The 20,622-nt window shown below is 39.4% G+C and overlaps 2 protein-coding genes across 3 annotated transcripts; both read left to right on the forward strand.

Annotated features, from left to right (window-relative positions):
• The first annotated feature begins 414 nt into the window (after positions 1-414).
• Positions 415-5,396, forward strand: erh (ERH mRNA splicing and mitosis factor). The gene is made up of 4 exons (XM_080882903.1): positions 415-571; positions 1,011-1,098; positions 3,795-3,915; positions 4,013-5,396. Exons 1-4 carry the CDS (start codon positions 569-571, stop codon positions 4,119-4,121), a joined length of 321 nt encoding a protein of 106 aa, XP_080739029.1. The 5' UTR covers positions 415-568; the 3' UTR covers positions 4,122-5,396.
• Positions 5,397-5,586: 190 nt separating this feature from the next.
• Positions 5,587-16,003, forward strand: smek1 (SMEK homolog 1, suppressor of mek1 (Dictyostelium)). 2 transcript variants are annotated; one of them, XM_080882897.1, is made up of 15 exons: positions 5,587-6,710; positions 6,889-6,944; positions 7,042-7,140; positions 7,283-7,900; positions 8,720-8,797; positions 8,896-9,012; positions 10,380-10,496; positions 10,588-10,719; positions 11,155-11,257; positions 11,344-11,502; positions 11,621-11,790; positions 12,641-12,783; positions 13,415-13,605; positions 14,312-14,532; positions 15,089-16,003. In XM_080882897.1, exons 1-15 carry the CDS (start codon positions 6,569-6,571, stop codon positions 15,212-15,214), a joined length of 2,472 nt encoding a protein of 823 aa, XP_080739023.1. In that variant the 5' UTR covers positions 5,587-6,568; the 3' UTR covers positions 15,215-16,003. The 2 variants fall into 2 exon arrangements, with proteins under 2 accessions (XP_080739023.1, XP_080739024.1); XM_080882898.1 differs by having other exon boundaries at positions 12,644-12,783.
• Positions 16,004-20,622: the final 4,619 nt, after the last annotated feature.

Raw genomic sequence — 20,622 nt, forward strand, 5'->3', positions numbered from 1 at the left:
CAAAACAATATAATGACTACAATTTAAATTTACATTTTCCCCCATTAAATAATCAGCAAGTGAGTTCACAAACTCATTAGAAAAGTAATTTATTGGGGGGCCGTTTTCCCACAAACTTCTGTACAACTAGAAGTCTTCTATGCAGGAGCCTTGCAGGGGCTGACAAAGCGTTCAGCCCCTACTGGCTATTAAAAGTAAGGCAGCTTTAGAGCGCTTCTCTGCTGGCTACACTTTTCAGATGCACAACCTGGGTCCATTTAAATAATGTCTATGATAATTAAAAAAAAGAGAATTTAGAAAAAATAATGTGTACCTTTACAAACAAAGTCTGCTGAAAAAAAATCACATTTTAATCATTACTGTTGCATTATCGGACTTTTATTTTGAAGCAAAAATTATACTTTGAAGGGACTCGATTTTACAACCGGAAGAGGTCTTTTTCACTTCCCCTAAATTACTTTTAGACCAAACAGCTACATCGCACGGGGTTCTGAGAAGTTACACCGAATACGAGTTTTTTCAGTTTTGCATAGCCAGTAAATAGCGAGGCTTTGGGTTGAAAACAGAGATGGTAAGTGTGTTTTATTTTACATCTAAAGAGCTAATAATTCTCAGTTTAGGCCACAACTAGCTTGTGCTAATCACACACAGCTAAGCTAATAAGCTTCGAGGCTAACGCTTTGCTATTCTTATCAAACACGCGTTTTTGCCCACCGCTTCGTTGTTTCTTAAAACTTAATTTCACCATCTAATCAAATTACATATTTCTATTAATGTGAGATGTGGCTGAAGTAACGTTATGGTGGATGTTTTGTAAAAGACTGATGAAGTCGGTGGTCTGCAGCTGAATGACCATCCTTACACTGGTGTTGGAAAATGTCTGGGCAGAAGGTTACACAAGTCTCAAAAACTCGCAAAAAACTCGCATCAGCTGCCCAATTAAGGTGCTTTGGTTTGACACAGAGAAACTACGTGGTGGTGTGTATTAAACATTATCAATCATTTTACAGTCGCACACAATTTTGCTTGTCCAACCAACCAAGAGACCAGAGGGCCGCACATACGCTGACTATGAGTCAGTTAATGAATGCATGGAGGGTGAGTCTGTTTAATGTTTTCATTCATAAATCATCTCGCAGTTTTTTTAAATATTTACTTTCAGTGTAACTAGTAGTAGCAGCAGATGCAATTTTATTGAATTCATCATCTATTGTGATTCCTCATTCTTTTAAAGGATATTTTTCTCATAGTAAATACATACGAATGATAGGCCAGTGAATAATAAATTAATCCTGGTACCAAGTATTGTCTGTGTATGGGATTATGTGGTTCATCTTAATTTGTGGAGAAAAAAACAAAAACCCAGACTGACAGTAATCACTTTCTAGTTTCTGGAAAGTAAAAAAGAAAACATGAGAAAAGACATATATATTAATTATGTGACTCTCTTTAAACTATGGACTCAGGAAACAAAATTCTTTTATGTCAACTAGGGCTGGGCCATATTATACCGTTCACGGTAATACCGGTATAATGTTAGGCAACGATAGGAAAATGAAATATCGTGATAGAATATGAGTAAAACGCGCATGCGCAGTTCCTTTGTTTTCATACGCACATGGCCGATTGTTGAGTGAAACAAATGAACCAGAATTGGTTTGTAAAAAATGGTGCAACTTCAGTGATGTGGAACTGGTTTGGTGTTTGTCCGTCAGATACACGACAAAGCACATTTTTTTGCAGAACATGCAAGCGGCTGTCGTTATTGTCGTATTTGTCGGACTAAGATGCTCTTAAATCTGGGAGTAATCTGTGTCCTAAACTCCGTATACTTCAGGTCAAACAACACTGCAGCATCACTGAGAGTTAAAAACTGTCTAAATTCTTTCATCTTTAATAAAACGATCAGCATTGCTGCTTTACCAGGTGTAACTATGAAGTTTAACTTCCAGACATCCATGAAAACAAAATTTATTACATTTAACGAGTTAGAAGTTAGCAGGAAGTTAGCTAGCGGAAGTTAGCTCGCTAGTTTCGCTAGTTACCTAAGCATGATATTGCATGTTCTGACTGAGAGATTTCTGAAAAAATTCAAATGTACAGCTCTGCTATCACTTCCAACATAAATGAAGACAGGAAACTAAACAGCAGTGACATTTGTAGGGTTACTGAAGTTGGGCTAGCTGGTATATAATGATGTGCTACGTGATCGCTAGCGACACAGCTATGTTAGCATAACATAAACAGTGAAGCTGGAGGACGAACACTAACACTTTTCCACTTATAAAAGTTAACGTTAAGGTTCCTGATAGTTAGAGACAAATTCAGTCGCATGGCAGGATGCTGTAAACGGACCAAACTTCAGTCAGGAGAACAACTGAGATAATCCATCCGCAATACGAGGTTAGTCATTAATATACTGCAACAACATGGGAATAGAGCAGCTGCCAGAGAATTCAACATTAATGAATCAATGGTACAGAAGTGGAGGAAGCAAGAAGAATGAGTTTAATAAAGTTTGATTTATCTGACTGCTTTGTTTCGCTTAATGTGCCTTATAATCCCGTGCACCTTATGGTCCGAAAAATACGTACTGCACACTGCAGTTTAATGTTGCAAAGCACCTCTTTTTAACTTCAGTGGATATTATACATGGTTATGCTCAGGATATGTCAGCCCATTTCTACTGGAAATGCCTTTTAGTTAAACTTTCAGCAAGGAATTTGCATTTGCACTGTTACATTTTTATAAAGCTTTAATGTACATAAAAACCAGCTTCTTGTTTAAGTGAAAATAAATGGAAGGTTGTCTTTTTGCGCTAGTAATGTTGTGGAGTTGTATTTTGTCTCGCATCAATTATATCGTCAGTTATATCGTTATCGCAAATTTTCAAATGTATATCGTGATAAATATTTTTGGCCATATCGCCCTGCTCTAATGTCAACATCATTTTTATATAGCACAAATAACATGTAAACTTGTGCTTACTATAAAAGTTTAAAAATAACATCAAAAAAACTTAGTAAAAAAATAAAGAATTCAAAGGTTTTATACCTGTTTTTGAATGTTGACACAGCTCTAATTGACCTCAGGTCAGCAGGCAGCTTGTCCCAAAGAACAGGGTGACTGTGACTGAAAGCGCTCTCAGCACACAGACTAAAAGTATACACTGGAAACCATTTGCTTTACATTAATGGGTTTTGAACTGCAGTTGAGCTCTATTGAACAGAGATTAATCAAGGTTCACTTACACAAAGAATAATCATTAGTATGATATTCAGAACTGACTGCGATTAAAAATACGTACATTTACTCAAGTTATGCATTCCGTAGTAATGGGGTTATCATATACCTTTTAATGCCTTTATTATCTGTAAAGTAAGAGGTGTTTACAATTGTGTTGTGTGTCTTGAACTGCAGTATACACTTTTCAGATTCAGACTACTGTATTAATCCCAGAGGAAATGATGTGGTCACTGTTGCTTCAAGACAGTAAGACCAGTAAATAACAGATTAACGTACCAGTTAAATATAAGGTATTTCAAAATAGCTCTAATAAATACAGATACAAATACAGAAAGTGACGCCAAAGGTTTGTTTGTTTTCACTTATTACTTTATTCCCTTTATTAGGGCCTCTTTATTTATCTTGTCTTTCTCTTTCAGTGATTACTGCACACTGTAAAGTCTATGTAAATTACGCTTGTTTTTTGCTATTTTAGCTTTTTCCTGTGGATTGCATTTTGTTGTTGTTGTTTTTGCTTCCATTCAGCATGTCATTTGCCTCTTCCCCAGGTGTTTGCAAAATGTATGAAGAGCACCTCAAGAGGATGAATCCAAACAGTCCCTCCATTACTTATGACATTAGTCAGTTGTTCGACTTTATTGATGACTTGGCAGATCTGAGCTGTCTTGTGTAAGTATAATTAGCTGTGTATGAATTTGAATGCAACACAACATTCCCTTTGGATGCATTGGTCACGTTTCAATAAAATATTTTACTTTTTATACAGATACAGAGCTGACACTCAAACATATCAACCATACAACAAAGACTGGATTAAGGAGAAGATATACGTCCTCTTACGGCGTCAGGCTCAGCAAGCTGCAAAGTCAGTTTGACAGGGGGAATTATTTCATATTGTACCAAACATGAGGAAGAGAGATTGGGGGGGAAAATTGGGGGATGTGAAAAAATTGGGGGATTTTCTTTTTGGAAATGTCATCCTTGGCAGCATGTGTTTGTAATTTTTAACGCAAAGCCCTTTTCAGACATGGTTCCACCACTGTGCTTAAGTGACGGCACTTTTTCCATTCAGGCCACTTTTTGCAGTTTCATTCAGACACGTAAGCTCTTTTCACATGTGCACTGCAGCCTGAAGTCTTTCTTGACATTACCTGAGAGAGGTGCATGTAAGAACACAAAGGTGTGATGCAGTTGGATTGGACATTGAATGGATTTCAGCCAGGAACAAAATTCATGTAATTTGCATAGGAACTTAGTCATATTATAGTCATATTGTGTCCTTTCTATAGGATCATGCAGCTCCCTCACCTAAACCACATGGAAGGCTTGCTTTTGTGTTACATGTGAGAAAGAAATTTACACAATGTCCTGATGTGCCTGTTCCAACATTTTAAGTTTGTGTGTGAAAACAGCTATACTGGCAACTGTGGCAAAAGTGTCATTGATCTCGCAGGACATTTGCCATACATGAATTCATTCGTATTCATTACCTTTTGGAAGTAATACATAAAAAAATCTGATGAGGTTAGTAATTTAATTATGAATCTGATGTGTGCCATCAAAAAAGACTACATGTATGAAAAGGGCTTCTTTTCTTTTTCTTTGTAAAGACTGCATTGCCCATTTTAACAAAGGGAATGTTTTCACATTGTTTTCATTGGCAAAAGAGGTTTGGAATAATTGGGGTGAAACTGTACATTTTGGGCTTTATACTGAAAAATTGGGTCATGGTTGGGAACCTGCATGTTTAAGTTGTTACACTATGATGGGAAGAATGGAGAAATACTCCACGAGGTAGAAAAACTTTTTTTTTGTGTGTGTTTTTCAGTTTCCCTAAAAGTTATGTGAATTTTATTTCATTTTTTTTCCTATGTACATTTTCCTGGGTGGTTGAATTTCAAGACGTTGTGGACTTTGAAAGCAGCCGTTTTATTTTTGAAGTAGATCAGTGGCTGAAGACTGATGATCACATGATGACCCAGGATATTTGTTACTATAATTAATGGACGTTTTTGAGTTTTCATTATGTTTTAAAAGCCCACCATTGTGATATAAAACGTTTTTGTAATTCTGCTGTGTTGCATAACAACTGATTTCAACTCTGCATTTCTGTTTTCTTTTATTGAAACAAAATAAACGATTGTTTCTGACTGGTGTCCACTCGTGTATATGCGACCATTAGTGCGATGAACACTGAATTTTTATACACAATGATAGTGTGACTGGCAGGTGAGTATCGCAAAAGTTAGACCCATTCATGCTGGACGTGGCCTCAAATACAGTTTATTTTCTCTGTTACTGTCTCTTTAAATGTGGCGGGCTGCCCTGTTGTTGCCGTGCTGGAAACCCCGTACTGACTGTGAAGGGACCCAAGATGGCTGAATACTCACGGGGGGCACTTAGCAATTATCTGAGCAAGACATCGGCAATGAATGGCAAATAGCAGTATAATGTAAAGCGTAACCTTCAAGTAATTATACGACTCCAGTTTGTTGGTTTGCACAGTTTTGGGGATGCATGAGTAAGAGTAAGGAGAGAGTGGTCTCTCCGCGGCCCCGAGCCAGAACATGGCGGAACACTTGGGAAAGAAATAGCAGCTAACGTTAGCTAGCTGGCGTATTATTTAAAGAAGAATAGAAACATTGTTCCAGGCTTAAAACGGGTGTCTGTTGTCTGCAAGTATAAAGTAATGTTATCGACAGCTAACTCTATAGTTAATCTGCTTCAAATGGTAGTTTAACATTGGATATGTGGAGCATAGGTACTTAGCGTACTAGCTAGCGAGTTAACTCGTAAGGGTTGATAGCTAACGTTACCTGTAAGCGTACAAGCTGTACATATAAGCAGGAGTGTTTCGTGAGCCAGTCATCGTAATATCTGCTTCTTTTTCAGTACTCTGTTCTCAGCTGTATATTGCAGTGACATTCGTTGTTTTGTCGTTTAACGCGTAAGATAACGACGTCCTCCGCTCTTTAATTTTGTCGTTAGCTTCCTACAATGGTTTGTACGCGGAGTCTGCGTGGCGCCTTGCCTATAGCGCTGGCAGTGTAAGTTTTGAGGCAGCTCGTCAAGAAATGCGAGATATTGCAGTAGTAATTTTAACAATTATTGCGGAATCCTGCTGGAAACTTGTTGAGGCGATCCACTTTTAAGTTGCTTTTAGAACTTATCCTAAGTGACCCCCCGCCGATTCATATTTAGTTAATACTCTTGTAGAAGTGAGCAGCTGTAAAAAGTGAATTGAAGTTGTGGCGTTACTAGGTGAAGAAAGCACCCCGTAAAAGGCCCGGAAGGGGAGAACGGGTTACAAGAAACTGCCAGGATGACGGACACTCGTCGGCGAGTCAAAGTCTATACCCTCAATGAGGACAGACAGTGGGATGACCGTGGGACCGGGCACGTCTCGTCGGGCTATGTGGAGCGCTTGAAAGGCACGTCTCTCCTGGTGCGAGCAGAGAGCGATGGTAAGCGAACGCAGGAATACCACACGAAGATTGTAGTAGCTCAGTTATTACTACAAAAACAAGACGTTCCGCACTCATTTTAACCACCTGTATCACCTGAAATTTGTACACGTATTACTTATTTGAAGCAAATGCAGTAACCTACAATTTTGGGCTACCTTTGTTTTAAACCTGACAGGTTCCCTTCTGCTGGAGTCCAAAATTAACCCAAACACAGCCTACCAGAAACAACAGGTCAGTACATAACATGATGAACATCCAAAACTGATTTTTCCCCCCCCCCCATTCTGCTCTGTTTATTGTAAATTGGCTTTGTTTTTCTTTTGAAAAGGACACATTGATAGTGTGGTCAGAGGCTGAAAATTATGATCTAGCACTCAGTTTCCAGGAGAAGGCTGGCTGTGATGAAATCTGGGAGAAAATATGCCAGGTTAGTGTACTTAATTTGTGTGGGTTTGAGTTTTTCATCTCCATTAGTTTGTGGGTTTGATGCTATTTGTGTTCCTGGTGATCCCTTATGTAGTTACATCCTGAGGTGCTAATATGTTTGTCCGCACTTGTGTTTTATTAAGGTGCAGGGAAAGGACCCTTCAGTTGACATCACACAGGATGTGGTGGACGAATCGGAGGAGGAGCGTTTTGATGACATGTCATCCCCAGGTTTGGAATTACCACCGTGCGAACTGAACCGTTTGGAGGACCTGGCCGAGTTGGTGGCCTCTTCTCTCCCATCACCACTGCGGCGTGAAAAACTAGCACTGGCTGTGGAGAATGAAGGCTATATTCGCAAGCTCCTGGAATTGTTCCGTGTTTGTGAGGATTTGGAGAACAGAGAGGGACTGCACCACCTGTATGAAATAATGAAAGGCATCTTCCTGCTGAATCGTACTGCACTCTTTGAGGTGATGTTTTCTGATGAGTGCATAATGGACGTCATTGGTTGCCTGGAGTTTGACCCAGCACTCCCGCAGCCAAGGCGGCATCGTGAGTTTCTCACTAAAACAGCCCGGTTTAAGGAGGTGATCCCCATCTCTGATCCTGAACTGCGTCAGAAAATTCACCAGACATATCGGGTGCAGTATATTCAGGATATGGTGCTGCCCACGCCCTCTGTTTTTGAGGAAAACATGCTGTCCACCTTGCACTCCTTCATCTTTTTCAACAAGGTGGAGATTGTGGGCATGCTACAGGTGAGATAAGCAGACATGTAGTAGTATGATCTAACAGTATGGGGTTGTTGTTTTTACTTTGTATAAACACTACATTTTAAACAAATGGTTTAATTGAAGCAAGTGTTATAAATAGGTAAACTTGTGAATATACTGTAATCCTCACAAAGGAGAATTTCTTTTATGAAATGTTAGTGAGCCTCAAATTACAGTAATTATAGGATTGTACATTGGTTTTATTTTTGACTGATTGTACTTTTACCCTGTCTGAGATTGTCTGGCACCCTTTTATGATCATGTGACCTTTGTGTTTTTATCCTGTGTCAACTCAGCATTGTTTATGTATGGCTGTCTCCATGGAGGCACAGTAGTGTTGTGTAAATCTGTTATGCTGCGCTAGAGGAAAACTGAAACGGGCACATTGTTGACTCTGGTGTTCTTTGCTATATCACGCTCTGAAGTCAAACACTACAGATATGAGTCTTTGCTTCCTTAATTAGCATAAGGCAGGCAAGCTTAAATCAAACCGTTCACTAACCAAGGTTTTAAAAAATATTTAAAGTGGTAGTAGATGTCATTGAATGAGATGGTGTTTTCAGCATAAACATATCAAAAGTATTTTTATGACCAGATAGATCACATTGTTTATGCTCCAAATTTCTCATTGACAAACATGATGCAATTCACTTTTGTTTTCTGTGTAATTATGTTGGACTTGTACTATTGTAAACCAATAACAGCTTTGTAACTTGTGAAAATTGGGTGTTTGTCATACATTGACATATTAATCATACTCTTAATACTGACTTCTAAAATCTCATCTCCCTTTTTTGATGTCAGGACGATGAGAAGTTCCTGACAGACCTCTTTGCACAGCTAACAGATGAGGCCACAGATGATGACAAAAGACACGAACTGGTATACCAGAATTTAATAATTTATTTATTTAAAGTTGTTGCAGTCACAAACTCTTAAGATCTTTGTTTTGTTGACCTCTCTTTGTTTATTCCTTTTAGGTAAACTTCCTAAAGGAGTTCTGTGCATTCTCTCAAACATTACAACCTCAAAACAGGGATGCTTTCTTCAAGACATTATCAAACATGGGCATTCTACCTGCACTAGAGGTTATTCTGGTAAGTCCAGTGGCATTAATCTCAGATGAATAGTTTTGTGGTTTTCTCGCACTAAAATAATTTGTCTGTTGACGTCAGTAGCTTTGGTGATGTTGCAGCCTTTTGCATTTTGATCATGGGTGATGCCTTCAACTTTCTGATGCAATAAAATTGAATTAAGGGACATACTAGTAGTATGTCCCTTAATTCTATAACAACAAAATCTTCTTTTTTTGTTATAATGATCTATAATTATTCTATTAAAAAATAACTGGAACATGCTAGTTTGCTCATTACATTTATTTTTTGCTGAACAGTACTTGAAGGTTGCCAGGGCATACCACAGGAACACCTAGTTGAGAAAGCAGAATCAGACTCCAGCATGTGATATCTGTAGCATTAAATGTGTTGTGACTGAGAAGATAGCACATTTCTTTTGTATGCATCCCTTGTCAAAAATAAATTTCAATTAAGTTTTATTTTTTCTTTTAGTTAACTCGTGTGTTTAACTTCTCACATGGAATTTGAGTTTAAATGGGCTTAAAAGAAGTGCTATGTGATAAACACTGAGGCTTAACATACATTGAACATGCATGCAGTTAGTCATCAAAGTTGTGGTTTCAGGGCATGATGGGCTTTTTGGCTAGTAAGCTAATAAGATTTTTTTTTTTTTTGGTGGTGGTACAATTCATATTATCTGCTTGTAAAGTGTATGTGAGGAAGGTCAGGAAAGACCTTCTGCTCATATAGCCATTGGGTTAATGGGGATTCACTGTCCAAAGAATTTGTTAGACATTACAAGAACTACTAAAGTGCAACCATGAGTCAAACTCGAGCTTAATGATTACTATTGTGAGTTAAAGCAAGGTCAGGCACTAAAGCAGAGAGATTTACAGATTTTTAAAGTGTTTTCTTGGGGAATGGGGGAAAAAAAAGGGGGGTGGGCAACTTGATTAACTTTACATGGGGAAACCAGTTTAGCACCTCACAAAATGGCAACAATAATGCGTAAACGTGCAATTGAGGTGTCCTTTCACTGTATGGGTCTTTTCTCTATAATTTGCCACTGACCTTTTTATTTTTGTTATGTTTAAATCGATAGTTTTTGTTCTTGAAATCTTGAGTTGGGTTTTGAATTGTTTGCTCTCACTATATCGATACAATTACATGTACTTCTTAAACCTGTGCACACAAGCTGATTTTGAAGCTGATCATGACTTTTGTTTTCATTATATCACTCTTGATTTTATCAGAGAGAGAAACAACAAAGGTTGTTCCTTTTTTAAAAGTTATTACTTTTGAACAATTTTAAAGTACATTTCAAAATTTCCTGGCGTGCAAATCAAAAATCTGCTGATAAATATAATAAATAGATTTATTTTGAAAAGGGAATGGACGATGTTCAGGTGCGTGGGGCAGCCACAGATATCTTCTCTTATCTGGTGGAATACAACCCCTCCATGGTACGAGAGTTCGTCATGCAGGAATCACAGCAGAATGATGATGTGAGTATATACACAAAGGCAACATGATAAATAGGAATGATGTCCATTTATCACAATGATGCACATAAACTAAAACTTATTTGCCTTTCAGGACATCCTCTTGATCAACCTGATCATAGAGCACATGATCTGTGACACAGACCCAGAGCTTGGTGGTGCAGTGCAGTTAATGGGTCTGCTGCGAACTCTGGTGGATCCAGAGAATATGCTTGCTACTGCAAATGTGAGTGTGAATGCTGCTTTTACATAGTTTCCACTATGTATGTATGTACTATTTACACTGACTGTAAAACAAACAAAAATCAAAACAAAACAAAATAAGTCCATTGCGCAGATAAGAGTTGGCTTTCAAAATGTGTAAGTGCTTAAATACAAAAGAGAACAAATGTTATGTCTGTGGGTTCTTGCGCTTTGGACAAAGACAATAGTCCTATCAGTAAAAAAAAAAAAAAAGAAGGCAGATTTCCTTGTTAATCAAGTTACTGTCTAGTAACTGAAAACATCACTGCCACCAATTCAACAGGTTGGCCAGGATATCTGCAGCTTCACTTTCTTGCTTGTAATTCTTTTGAACTGGAGTGAAAAGCTCAAGTACATTTTAAAAATTTAGCAATTCAGCAAAGTATCTGTTTCCTTATTTTTATTTTATTTTTTACAGAAAACAGAAAAAACTGAGTTTCTGAGCTTCTTCTACAAGCACTGTATGCATGTTTTATCAGCTCCACTACTGGCCAACACCACGGAAGAAAAACCTAGCAAAGGTACCGAGTTTTTGTTAGATTTCTTTTTTTTAATCTACAAGTTTTTATGTTGCTAGCTTTCTCACGTTCTTTCTTTCCTCCTTTAGATGACTTTCAAACATCCCAGTTGCTGGCCTTGATTTTGGAGCTGCTAACATTTTGTGTTGAGCATCACACCTATCACATCAAGAACTACATCATCAACAAGGATATTCTCAGGAGGGTATTGGTGCTCACAGCCTCCCGGCATGCTTTCCTGGCTCTATGTAAGTCACAGTTCTTCCAACTATATCTGTCAAAGTAGAGAACGATACAATTAAAGTCTGTTTGACAAATAAGGACATCTATTGCTTAATATTGAACATTGTGTTTCTCCCTGCACAGGCGCCCTGCGTTTCATGCGAAGAATTATTGGTCTAAAGGATGAATTCTACAATCGCTACATCATGAGAAATTTTCTCTTTGAACCTGTCATCAAGGCCTTCCTCAATAACGGCTCACGCTACAATCTCATGAACTCTGCTATTATTGAGATGTTTGAGTATGTTCGTGTGGTGAGTATTTTTCATACCAAAATTTAATAGGTAAACAACAGTATATATTTAACACAAAAGAACCTTGAGCGACATGATCAGCATATAAATGATGTCAGAGCGCCATAATAGCGGTCTGTACATCTCATGGTTAACTTGGTTTGGGAAGCTGGAAGGAAAAATATGTTTGGTTTCACTTGTGTTACTGATTTTTGTTCCTGTTTTTTATTGCTTCTGCTTCTCACATTTGAAGAGCCTGAAAAACCTGTACTGAAAAAACTGGTCATGTCTTACAGGTTTAAAAAACCAATGTATGGCTAACTGATGTGCAAACATAGCTGTAATTATTTGTTAGGCATTAAAAACGTATTCTCTCTATCTTAAGTGATTTTATATTTAATCAGAGAAACTGATATGTGTACGATGTCAAACTAAATCCCTAAAAGTTTACAAGTATTGAGTCCATTCAAACCAAACTGTGACGTGTTTTAAGGTTGTTTGGTTCTGACCAAAACAACCATGCCCAAGACTTTTGAGGAGATGGTGGTGAAGTTAGCTTGGGGTTTTGTCAATGCAAAAACAAAGCAAACAACAGAAGAAAAAGCTACAGGTTTACAAACTCATCACCTGATTTAGACCAGAGTAAAGGAACTATAGGTCTGAAAATGCTCAGTCCAGTTGTTATGTGTGCTTTCATTAGAATTTGTTCTAATCTGCCTTTTGTATTTCCCTCATTGGCTTCTTTCCAACTTTTTTTTTTTCCCACACTGCTTTATCGAAAACTGTAAACTGCCCATCTTTTTCTCTTTCCATACTTTCCCCCTCTGCTACCATTTCTGTGTTCTCCGCTCCCGATTGCCATTGCTCCCAGGAGGATGTGAAGTCTCTAACGGCTCATATAATAGAAAACTACTGGAAGGCTCTTGAGGATGTGGACTACGTCCAGACATTTAAAGGCCTAAAACTGCGGTATGAACAACAACGAGAAAGGCAGGACAACCCCAAACTTGATAGGTAAGAAGATTTTGTCTTGACTGCTGCCTTTATCTAATTATGTATTGACAGACAATGTTTGTCTGACACTAAATGGAAAAAGTGCGTGTGACATCTTGAATGACTAATTTTGATGAATTTTTTTTTTTCATGAATTGTTTTTTTCTGAAGGCAGCTTTGTTGAGTCATAGTGCTATTTTGAGCTGCTGTGTTGTAAATCGTGCCCAGTTTATATTCTTTTGAAACGCATCCTTACACTTGTATTTCACCAACTGTACAAAAGCAAGTTTCCACTTATAGAGAAGGTTTTGCAACTTAACGCAGTCTAACCGTTTATAGTTAAGCAATAGACCAGTTGATCATCTATGACTCTTAAAGCGAAACTGGATGGGTTTGTTTTGTTAATCTGTAATACTTCTGTTAAATTTCATGTTATAAAATATCGACTTAATTTTTAAACGAATGTGGTGTATGTTTTATAACAGCTTCTTGGGCTATGTGTATACTTCATGTGTATGTGTATACTAATGCAAACCACATGTTTGTGGATTACATTAGTTCTGTAAGAGGAAATTTGACTAACTAAGAGCTTTCAAAGAATAGAAAATCTTTTTTTTTTCCTGATTGCTGAACTGTGCATTTTCTTTGACAGCATGCGCTCCATCTTGAGGAACCACCGCTTCCGACGTGATGCACGGACGCTGGAGGATGAGGAGGAGATGTGGTTCAATGCAGATGAAGATGACCTTGAGGATGGCGAGGCAGTTGTTCCTCCCTCTGATAAAATGAAGAGTGAGGAAGACCTCATGGAACCAATTAGCAAGTTCATGGAAAGAAAGAAATGTACGTGCAAGGAAACTTGTGATGTTTGGTGGGAAATTGGGGTTGGAAAGAATCCATTCCTTTTGTTAATTATATAAATTAATGTTACTAGCTGATTATTTCTGAAAACGAAGCCCCTGTAAATTTGATACAAGAATAGATTTTATAAAGGGTATTTCAGGGTTATAGATGTAATGGCAAATTTTAGGTGAAAAATACATTGTAATTGGGTTGTCTCGGTTACATTGATAGCTTTAGGTGTAGTCATGGGGAAATCACCAGTGTATATGGTTCTTACATTATTCCTCCCCAGATGAAAGTTGTTTGTTGTTTGTCAGCAAGAAGCAAAAACTACCAAACTGAATTTCCTGAAATTTGCTTGTAAGGTGTTGCAGAGCCAAGATAAGTTAATTTTGATTTTTTTAAAATGGTGCATTGGGCTTTGCACATAATGTGTTCTGTTATTGTCTTGTATGGCATTTTGTAAGGATTCACTCAAAGAAAACTGTTTTCATTTGGTTCAGCATAGCGGTGCCACTCAGAACCAGTTTTTACATGCTGGCTAGGTATATTTATAAGTAGTGAGAGACGCCTAAGAAGGAAAATATGTCTTGCAAAAGCCTGTCCTGATTTCTGAGGAGACAATTATATTCACCCCTCCAAAATTTTAAAGAATTTTAATGAGAGAATGACCTTTTCTTTATCACCTCATCATGTTGACCCACAGTGAAAGACTCAGAGGAGAAAGAAGTATTGGGAAAGTCGAGCTTGTCGGGCAGACAGAATCCCAGTTTCAAGCTTTCCTTCTCGGGCTCCACTAAAACCAGCCTCTCCAGCCCTCCTTCATCTGCCTCACTAAACCCAGGTTCTCCAGGATCGCCAGGGTCTCCAGGCTCTCCAGGCTCAGGCGCACGGAGCTCACCCTCCACCACAACTGTAACCACAAAGGTACCTGTCAACATTTTTTTTTTTTTCTTAATGAGCAAAGTTAAAAAAAAAAAAAAAAAAGATTTGCACAGTGTTGGCAATGCTTTAAACACTTAAGTGAAGGATTTAGTAAGAAATGAGATTTAGCTATGAATCTTCACACTTATACTGTTAAATTTCTCACAACTCCCCCTCTATTCTTGTTATATAATACAAAAACTGGACATGATAACCATTGTGCCACTGGACTAGGATATTTTTTTCTAGCTGACTTTATTTACATGGTGGAAAAATAGAGGGGGGATGGAGATTATCAGAAAGTGTGTTATTTATGGATTTAATAGATTTCTAAAAATGGAAGACTCGCTGCACAAAATCAGGACAATTAACACCAAATTATATACAAAAATGGGGGGAAAAAATGCAGTGAGTTTAGTAGTTGTGAAGAATTGCATGCAATATTGACATGTATGTGTAATGGGCATATGATTGCTAGTTATAAAGAAAGCAGTGTTGAAACATGTCTGCAAATAATAATTGCAGTTTCTGCAAACTGGGTGTCTCGTTTCTGCTTCAGGGAGGTTTGGTGGGACTTGTGGACTATCCTGATGATGATGATGACGAGGAGGAGGAAGAGGAGGAGGATGGAGAGAGTAAAGAAGACCCTCTGCCACCCTCAAAGAAGTCCAAGCTGAGCTCCTAAAGAAGCGTCACTGTCTCAGCTTGTGCACCGCTCAGGCAGTCTCAGCGCATAGACTTTACACAGGAACGATCAAACTTGTAAACAAATTGAATGAATGAAAACCACCGCTCAGTGTCAACGGGTGGCCACATGAGGAGCAGACTGTGAATGGATCTGAAGGCTCCTCACACTAGTCCAATTCATACAAGTGCCAATCAGGAGACCAGGAGTGGAAAAACCGTCTGAAAATGGGAAGAGACGATTGAAAGTTTGGAGAGGGGAAAAAAATTTCACTCAATAAATCTTCAACGGACTCAAACAGTATGAGCCATGAGTTTGGTAATTTAGCAACTGGAGGAAAAGACCACATACAACACAGACAGAAATCCCAGAGAGCTCGCGGGCTTGGACCATAACCCACTGACCCCCACCTGCCCCCCACTCAGGGAAGGACATCACAGTGGCCCAAACGGGTCGGCCAATTCAGACCTAGAGCCACCACTCGCACCCCCGTCCCCTCCTCAGAATCCACTTCCTTCCTGTTCCTTTCTCCTTCTTTTCTCCCCTGCTCTCTCCCTTCTCTTTGTCTGTTGCTTTTTCTCCCTTTTTAAGTTAGCATATAGGACCAGATGGGAGGCAGCATGTGGCAAAGCGCTGTCCTTGTTGTCATTTGATGATGTCATCAGTGTCGCCGTTCCTCAGCGGACGTTGTTTCTCCGAAGAGGAAAAAAAGCCAGCAGTTTCTTCATTATTTTCTTTTATGTTCTGTATTTGTCACAGTCTTTTTCTTTTTTCTTTTTTTTTTGTAAATGACTACAAAAAAAAGACCTGCCTTTAAATGTTCAGGACGTTTTCAGTCACACTTGAACAGGTTTTTAAAGACCTCAGTAGGTGAGCTAGTTTTACCCTTTTTGCCCTTTGAAACTGCAGATTTTTTGGAGAATTTGTAATCCCGTCTTGATTAAAGATTGAGTGGAATTCTAGATGTGATGAATTTTGTCATATCTTTTGTTTTTCCTTTCTTTTACATGAGTGTACACTAGTTGTTCAGAAAATTTGGGACCATTAAAATGATCTTTGCTGTAAGATGTCCTACTACCCTTTGTTCTAGTAATCAAGTGTTCCTGGCTGCATCTACTTTACTATATATTACAGTTTTTGGCTCCTTGCTAGAAGATGGGTGCCCCTGTTTCTGTAGCGCAGACAGTTCTTTTTGGTTCACAATGGTTCCACAAGCTAGAAGGTCAAACTGAAGAAAGATCTGTAATTCCTGGGACTAAAGTATTACCATTATGTTCCAACTAGCAGACAAGGTATCCCAAGTTTTTTGGGGGTGTACTTGGTTGCTGATTTCCTAATAATCCACCAGATGGCATCCTTGGTCCATGAGAGAATCAACTATGTGAATTGTGGGTTATTTCAACTGTGCTTTGCAGTCCTTACAGAAATCAGTCATTAACTCCTCCACAGAGAAAGTATTAATACCTTGCTGTTGTTTTTAAAATACTGTGTATTACATGTGGCATTTTTTAACTTCTTTGTTGAGACGGTAATGGGTGGAACGTGGGTGCTTGATATACCACACTGGGGACAAATTGTTAAAGATGTATTTAAAATTATGTATTTAAAAGCAAGGTCAGATACACAACTGCAATTTTGCAAGTAGACTCCATTAGAACATGTTATCCTGTTGGTATTATACCAGTATGATTCATTCTGCCAACTCATATAAGTGACTAATATGAGGTTATAATTTCTTTAATCAGTCTTAGAAGAGGTATTGCTAATCATCTTCATAACTGAAAGCACTTTGCAGCACTTGTAGCCATGCAAGTGTTTTGTTTTTTTTGGAGTGGGGAAAAAAAAGTTGATGAAAAATGTCAGCACCCTCCCGTTTATGTGGTCACCTCAGTGGGAGTCTGAGTACAACTCAAAAACAAACAGCATCAAGGCCACCAAGAAGTCACTGTGTTGTCCCTCCAAGTGCATTGTGGCCTTCAAACATTGTTTATTAATTAAAACCCAACAGAAGAGGATCACTCGGTGCTCAGCGGGCAACGAGAGCCGTCGCACAACGCCTATTAAGGCCTCCATTCACATGAAAGCCATCTCCAGACAACAGCAGCTTTTGAAGAGCAGCCCTCCCTGCCAGCCTCCGTTTGCTCCTCAGCAGGAGTGTGGCAGAGTGTGTGTATATGTGTGAGATCTCCCTCTTTGCCACTGGAGAGGCCAGCTTGGTCTTGGTGCCAGCCACTTCTTCACCAGAATGCCAGCTCCACTTCCAGTGCCAAGTCGTTCACCCGGCTCTGCCCGCCTGTATGTCTGCCAGGCTGAAGAGCCCCCATCAGGGACGCTGCTGTCCAGCTTCCTACTGGGCCAATGAAAAGTCTCTTTGACAGCTGTCTTGATCAGCTCCACTCCTAAAGCATACTGTCTGCCAGTTGTCAACTTTCTATACATTGATCACATTAGTATATATCTATGCAAATGCTAAAAGTAGCAGAACAAATGATAGTATAGATGAGGCTCACTACTATACTGTGTGCATACTTTCATAAGAAACAAAAAAAATGGTGTATTTCAAACAAGGTTGAAATTTATGAGTTATACTTCCTGCCACCAAATATATACCTCCCTGACAATGTGGTGGTTTTGATCTGTAGTGATTGCAATCTGCTTTTAATGCTTCGCTTTATTCCATCTGGCCTCACATAACATTTGTTTTTTTGTCTGTACACATACCTGTTTATAGAGCTTTTGATCTTATCACCTTATTAAGTTTGCTCAGCTGCTCAGAACAAAATGTCCTACCTGTCAAGAACCCTGGAAACATGTCCACCAACTCCCTGTTCTGCAGCAGTGAACATTTTTATTACAACTGATGCAGATGCTGTGATACAATCAGGAGCATCAGAGAAACAAGCAGTGGAAGCAAGGGAGGGAAGTTACGAACATACGAAAGTCACGTTATTTTCAATTAAAACGATCAATTTAGTTTATAGCCTAAGATAGCTATTACAGACCACTTTAGCAGCCAGTTTCCCAAAATGGTCCAGAGCATGCAAAGTGCAACTTTTGGACACTCTCAGTTATAAATAGCAAGGTGTCTGACATTTATGGCTCTCTTTTAGGGCTATGATTTCTTTGCTTTAACGAAACGAGAGCAGAATCAGTAGGGGGCGGTAGAGACCACTTGTGGATGCCAATCAATGCATAGATTTATAAACGTAGAAAGGTAATCAACCTTATTATGTGCACACGTGTTTGGTTTCCTCCATGCCATTTATTTATAAACAGACTCATTGTTTTTTTTTTAAGTTTTTGAGAAGCACCTTTAATTGATCAGTGAGGGATGGGGAAGGAAAGGGGAGTTATTTTATCCCGTGTAATCCTGGTAACTACATCAGGATATATGAAAGAGGAAATGTGGCACACATGCAGTTTTTGGAAGCCTGGCTGAGCTTGTCTAAACACTCACACAAAGTCCACCTTTATGTCTCCCTACCGGCCCGGGCGTCGCGGCAGACAATGACCTGTATTTCCCGGCACAAAGTGCTCTCTGTGTCCGCCGGAGCTCCCCCGCTTTAATGGAGGTGATTGCCCGTGTTCAGTGCAGCGCGTCCTCCGCTGTGCGTGATTAATCACCGTGTTAAACGCTGGAGCTGGGCGTCCCCCGGGCGGAGAGAGGGCCGGTAGGCCGACGTGGAACCCCGGGGGCTGGGGGGCAGCCGGGACGGCCTCGGGTCAGCATCCGTCGGCAGCGAATAAAAGAGTGGAGAAAAGTCCTCATCCGTCACATATGGTTTACATTAAAGCAGAGGTGAGATGCAGTCACAAACAGAAGTCCAACATACTGTGACCTAAATGTTTCTGAAGTGGTGGCAGAAAAAATATGAGGTCTCCAAAGTTACATCTATATATCAAGATCATTTCAAATAACGGACTTCTTGGAGATTGTCCCTCCTCTCCTCTGGATCATGCTAACAAGCTTGCATATTGCTGTAATGTTATTTACCCCGAAAACTCCATCTAGAGCTGACGTGTTGATTTACAGTATAGTGACATCTGCTGAACCTGATGATGATAATCTGATCAAAGCCCATAGTGTTTATTGTAGTGTTATTGGTATGTTTTGGGCCAAATATTGAAACGGGTAATTTGTATTTTATTGTGAAGTAATGAAAACCAATGACCTCTACATGCAGTCTTCAACTACAGTAGTTATTTTCTGTCATCCTGAATGATTTAAAGCAATATCAGGAGGTGAAAGCATTTTCCAACATAAATTTTAGACTAAAGCATACATAAATAAATAAACTTTTTTGGCGTAATTGCTCTTTAAATCTCTTCTATGACCCATGGACTCAGGTCGGGAATGCTTTCCACCCCTCAGGTTGGAAACTGCTGTCATATTCCTTCTGTCTCTCCTCATAACTTGCATCCACTGCAGCTTAACAGTTAAGTTCAGTGCAGCTAAAATGCCTTCTAAATGTGCACCATAAACCAGCAGTAAGCCCGTGCTTCCTTTGTTTCTCGGTAGCAGACCGTGGCCCCTTCATAATTCTTGTCACTCTAAATCAGAGATAAATAATGAGCTTTCCCATGGAAGCGATGGAAAGTGGAAGAATTTGGGGCTGATCTGCTATTGCTAAATGTTAAGTGGTTGTTATTGTGCCTCGGCATGGGGCACAGGAAACATGGATGTGAATGTACGAGCTGCTGGGCTGCGTGTTAAATGGAAATGTCACAGTGATAAAGAGCGCACCTTCCGCGCCCAAGAGCGTGTGCTTGTTTTTGTGCGTGCATGCGTGTGAGAAGACTTGGTGGCATACTTTGGAGGCGCACTGTAAATCCACAGCATGAGCTGCAGATAGCTGCACGCTCACTGACACACACGCACACAAACACCCACACTTGAATCTATTCCTACTTTCCAGGAGTTTACATCTAATGCTGCTCCAGTAATGTGAGCTCACACGTCGGAATCTAGCAGATAAAATCCCCACCCGCATAAATTTCTGACCCTATTAAAAGCACGTAAAACTCACACTGAATAAAATAAAACCGACTTCACCGGCCCTCTGGGCACGTATAGTGTCCCAGACTGAAGGTGTTGAAGAGAAATTAGGCTGAGCAGCAGAGCGCTGGGAAACACAGCAGTTTCTGTGAAGGAAAACGCTGGGAGGCGCAGACATCCAACATGTAAAAATCACCCAGGGCAAGGAGGTGAATGGGCCAATCATGATGTCTGAGATATTGAATTTACCTCACGTAATGTGGCATGAATGAAGCCCTTAAAGGTATCAGTTTTCAGCCAATAAACAGGGAGAATCAGACACATGGTTCAGTTGGAGTTGAACATGTGAGGCCAGTCACAAACACCCACCCACCCACCCACACACACACACACACACACACACACATATAGC

Source organism: Rhamphochromis sp. 'chilingali' (assembly GCF_963969265.1).
Source record: "Rhamphochromis sp. 'chilingali' genome assembly, chromosome: 5".
NCBI classification, from domain to species: domain Eukaryota; kingdom Metazoa; phylum Chordata; class Actinopteri; order Cichliformes; family Cichlidae; genus Rhamphochromis; species Rhamphochromis sp. 'chilingali'.